The sequence below is a fragment of the Lathyrus oleraceus genome, chromosome 4 (genome assembly GCF_024323335.1).
Source record: "Lathyrus oleraceus cultivar Zhongwan6 chromosome 4, CAAS_Psat_ZW6_1.0, whole genome shotgun sequence".
In the NCBI taxonomy this organism is placed as follows: domain Eukaryota; kingdom Viridiplantae; phylum Streptophyta; class Magnoliopsida; order Fabales; family Fabaceae; genus Lathyrus; species Lathyrus oleraceus.
In genome coordinates, this window is record NC_066582.1 from 273,086,622 (window position 1) to 273,090,990 (window position 4,369).

Below are 4,369 nucleotides of genomic sequence, written 5' to 3' on the forward strand. Positions count from 1 at the left end.
CTTGTTTTATTTTCTTCCTTGTAGCAAGGCAAAAAAAAGTGGTGGAAGAGGTATCTTGAAGCATCAAGGGAAGAATGAGAAAAAGCCATGGAAAGAGAGCTTGAAAGATGGAAAGTGTTGAAAAACCTTTCATGAAACATGTTCATGATATAATTGAATTTTTCATGAAAATTGTGAATTCTTGTGATCAAATGAAAGTGGGATAGGTTTAAGAATATTTAGGAGTTAAAATTGAGTCAATGGTCAAAAATTGACCAAAAGTCAAAAGTTGACTAAAAAGTCAACCGTACCAAAATGATGTAATTTTTCATTTTTTTCCTTGTAATCCCTTATCTTCACTTGTGTCTCAAATAAGCCGTGTATCATGAATAAATGAAATATTATGTCAATTTCCAATTTTATCCTTTTCTTTCAGTTCAAGCAATCTTCTGAGCAAAACATCGTCATTAAAGAGCCTATGTCCCAATTATTATAGATGAAGATGAAATGATGAAATATACAATATATGCAAATGAAATGAATGAAACCTGCACATGCATGATGAGTGATATGAATAAAGTCGTAAGCTAGGTAAATGAAAAAGATAGGACAAATTTTAGAGTATGACAATAATGATAGTGGATTTTCCTTATCTATATTCTATGAATCCAAAAGGATTCTATAATACTTTGCCTATGCGTAACATATTTATAATGTCTATACAAGTTTGTTTGTTATTTGTTATATATATATATATATATATATATATATATATATATATATATATATATATATATATATATATATATATAAACCAATGTATACATTTGTAATCTTTTAGTCATATTAATTCTTAAGATTTTTCTTCTTCTAGGAATTCCAATAAAGAATAACGTGTCAATATTTATGTTTGTATAACACAACTCAAAACCAAAACCCAAAATATACAAGAAAAACAGAAGTTATACAAATTACAACATTAATGTCATCTCTTGCATGACATGTTTCGAAAATTAAGTAATTGCACTAAAAAAAGCAAATTGAAAATTGTGATATTGAATGAGTTTATGTTAGATATGCCTCCAAGGTCTTTCTGCTAGGCTTACACATTCACTATGTCTATAACAATCCACAAGATGATCAATGGTTAGTCCTGCAGCTTGCATAAAAGAGTGCACTATCACTGGTCCTACAAATCGAAATCCACGTTTTACCATGTCCTTGCTAAGAGCTTCTGCTTTTGGACTCCTTATTGGCACATTTCTTGGGTACTTGTATTTGTTAATTATTGGTTTGTGATTAACAAAACCCCATATGTAGCTACTAAATGATCCACATTCCCTAACAACCTGTTGACAAAGATTAATAAGTAATTGGTTAGCTTCCAAGGTGAAATTCATGAAAAGTATAAAAGACGGCCGAGAATCTCATCAGTCGAAGCTATAGGAGGACATATGCATTCGATCGTAACCACATGTCACAAAAAAACCGTTAAACTTCACAAAAAAACCTACATATTTGTGAGTATTGGCCTCGACTTTGACATAAAAAATCTATTAATTTAGAGTTTTTTAAAAATATTTAAAGTTTGAGTCAAGAATAAAGTGTTAAAATTCATTCCATATCTGCGCAAACATAATCATACTAATAATTTATAATTGTATTATAAAAATTACGATAAACATATGTTTTCTTATTTTTATATATACGAGCATGGCATGGATGGAAAAATTCAATCGCGTCTTGAATCGGATGAAAATATTTTTTTTCTAAGACGAGATAAAGTCAGGACAATAAAACATGTCCTGACCCAGACGCGACCTTAGTGTTGCATCAATGCATCAAAGGTCATCTTCTAACTAAACTCATACAAATAAGAACAACAAAAAATGTGAATAAATATGATTATGAACTTGCCTTCATTATGCATTTGGCATTGTCCACAATGCACATAACTCTACTATCAGCTAAAGAAAGTGCTTTGTTTGATGCTATCTCTATGATTTCCTTTTCCTCCATTTTGGCAACAATGTAAGGATCAAATCCAGCAAACACTTCTCTACATAAAAAATTATATACTTTATACAAAGAAAAGAACATGTAAAGAAGAATTATAACTTGTCAAACAAAAGTTACCTAAGTGGTTCCTTTCTTTTTATAATTTCTGTCCAATTGTAATCCATGAGCAAACCAGACATTGCAAGTAGCTCAAACAATTTGCTGTTTCATAATTTAATCAAATAAAATGAGACTATAAATTAAAGCAAAAATCACACATAAATTACTATAATAGTCAAACCGTGTTTGAGGGAGTGAAAAACAGACTATCCAACATGACTTAAAATTTGAGAAGTTTAATAAACTATGACTAAAATAGGTTTCGTAAAATATCTTTCAGAATTAAATCATGACAGAATCCGACTCCTATTTAATTTGTCACACTTCAATTGATATCACTTACTTGTCATCATAAGCTGGAACTCCCCAACACTCATCATGAAATTCTATGTATAGCTTATCTGCATGATAATCAAAATTAATTTAAAATAGATCAAATAATTTCCTTTTGTTACTTTGTTATATATGACTAATGAAGTTGACCATACCACTATTTTTTGTGATCCAATTGCATCTTTTCAATTCACCTGGCTCAGTTTTAGCTACGGTTGCTGGCTGTTGCTGTATAGTTTTAGCTACGGTTGTTTCTCTTCTTTCATGTGATGAAGCTGAAATCAAACGAAGTGCCAATGAAATCTTTTCATCCAATGGAGTCAAAGAATCAGCTTGAGAAGAGTCATTTGAGTTTTGTGACAAAGATAATGAAACTGAAGATAAAGATAGTGAAGAAGTGCTTTTTTGAAGCCCTATAGGGTACACTTTCTTGAGGTGGTTATTTCTATTATGGAAAAAACTTTGGTTCAATATCTTTTGTGTATCTTTGAAACTTGTGCTCCTTTCTAAAGCTTGTTTTCTCACATTTGTTTTAGACATATTTGGAGGGAGAAAAAAAGAGAGAAAATTTTGTTGTGTGATAAATGAGGTAGATGTTGAAGTTGGTTGGAATTGATTATAACTTAGAGGGTTTTAAAGTTAGTAAGAGCAATGTTTAAGTTGGTTGTTGAAATGTGTGTTTCATGTACATGAAATGTTTTTGGTTCTTGGTTTTCAAGCAATATTTGTTTATAAGTCAATAGCATGGGGAGCACAATTCTATAATGTTTCCTTTGACCCCTTGAAACATACTTCCTCTCTATTTCTAAATATAAAATCATGTTAAATTTTATTTTCAAATATATTTTATAAGACTTTTTTTAAAATTTTCTGATGTATTGGTTGTTTTTTTTTTACTGATATACTATGTCTATGTAATTCACATACAACTATATATATATATATATATATATATATATATATATATATATATATATATATATATATATATATATATATATATATATATATATATATATATATATATATATATATATATATATATATATATATATATATATATATATATATATATATATATATATATATATATATATATATATATATATATATATATATATATATATATATATATATATAATGTCACGAAAAAATTAACTATTTTCATTTTTTATTAATTATAGTTAGATTTTTAAGAGAATTGATTCATATAATATAATAAACTATTTTAAAATTTTGAGTGAAAATATGACATTTTTTTTTCTTGTGTTCCGGTTATTGTTCAATGATTTTTCAGAATCTTTAAAGAATGGTACTAGAGTCTTGATTCGGCTTGGTGAAGAGTAAGAGTTGGATCTTACATTAAATCATATTATGTCCATTTTGTCCGTATTTTTTTGTAAAACAGACTAAAGTTTTAGGTCCGCATCCTCTAGTATATTCGTCCTACCCGCCCCATCTTTTTTTTTCGAACTCTCGGACATTAACATAAAATTTTCAATTTTAAACTAAATAGATGAAGTGTCTGCAGGCTTGCTCCACCTTATTTTTTTTCGGGGCAAGTCCAAGTTTTAAGTAAGTGTCTGCAGACTTGTAGAACATTGGTGTCACGTATCTAAGATTTTCTGGACTCCGCAATAATACATCAAACCTAAAAAAAAATGATTTTTAACTTATATTTATTAAAATAATTTTAAAGTATGAAAAAAAATTAGGTTTTTTTTTTAAAATTAAAATATTGATTTTGACATTCAATAATATAAATATGTATCATTGAATATTAAAATAAAATCAAAACTATTTAAGTTTTTTCAAAAAAATCTCAAAAATATTTTTAATGAAAAGTGATTCAAAATTGTTTTAAACGTAAATGAACTGTTTTTGTAATTTTAATATAAAAAAATTGTTATAGTAAAATGATGAAATATTAAAAGTAATA

At 27.5% G+C, this 4,369-nt stretch overlaps 1 protein-coding gene across 1 annotated transcript; it reads right to left on the minus strand.

Annotated features, from left to right (window-relative positions):
• Positions 1–862: 862 nt before the first annotated feature.
• Positions 863–3,059, minus strand: LOC127075056 (uncharacterized). Its single transcript, XM_051016506.1, has 5 exons — positions 2,586–3,059; positions 2,441–2,498; positions 2,116–2,199; positions 1,897–2,038; positions 863–1,328 (listed from the first exon to the last, which is right to left on the minus strand). The coding sequence occupies exons 1-5, from the start codon at positions 2,968–2,970 to the stop codon at positions 1,050–1,052; spliced, it is 948 nt and encodes a 315-aa protein (XP_050872463.1). The 5' UTR covers positions 2,971–3,059; the 3' UTR covers positions 863–1,049.
• Between the last annotated feature and the right edge of the window lie 1,310 nt (positions 3,060–4,369).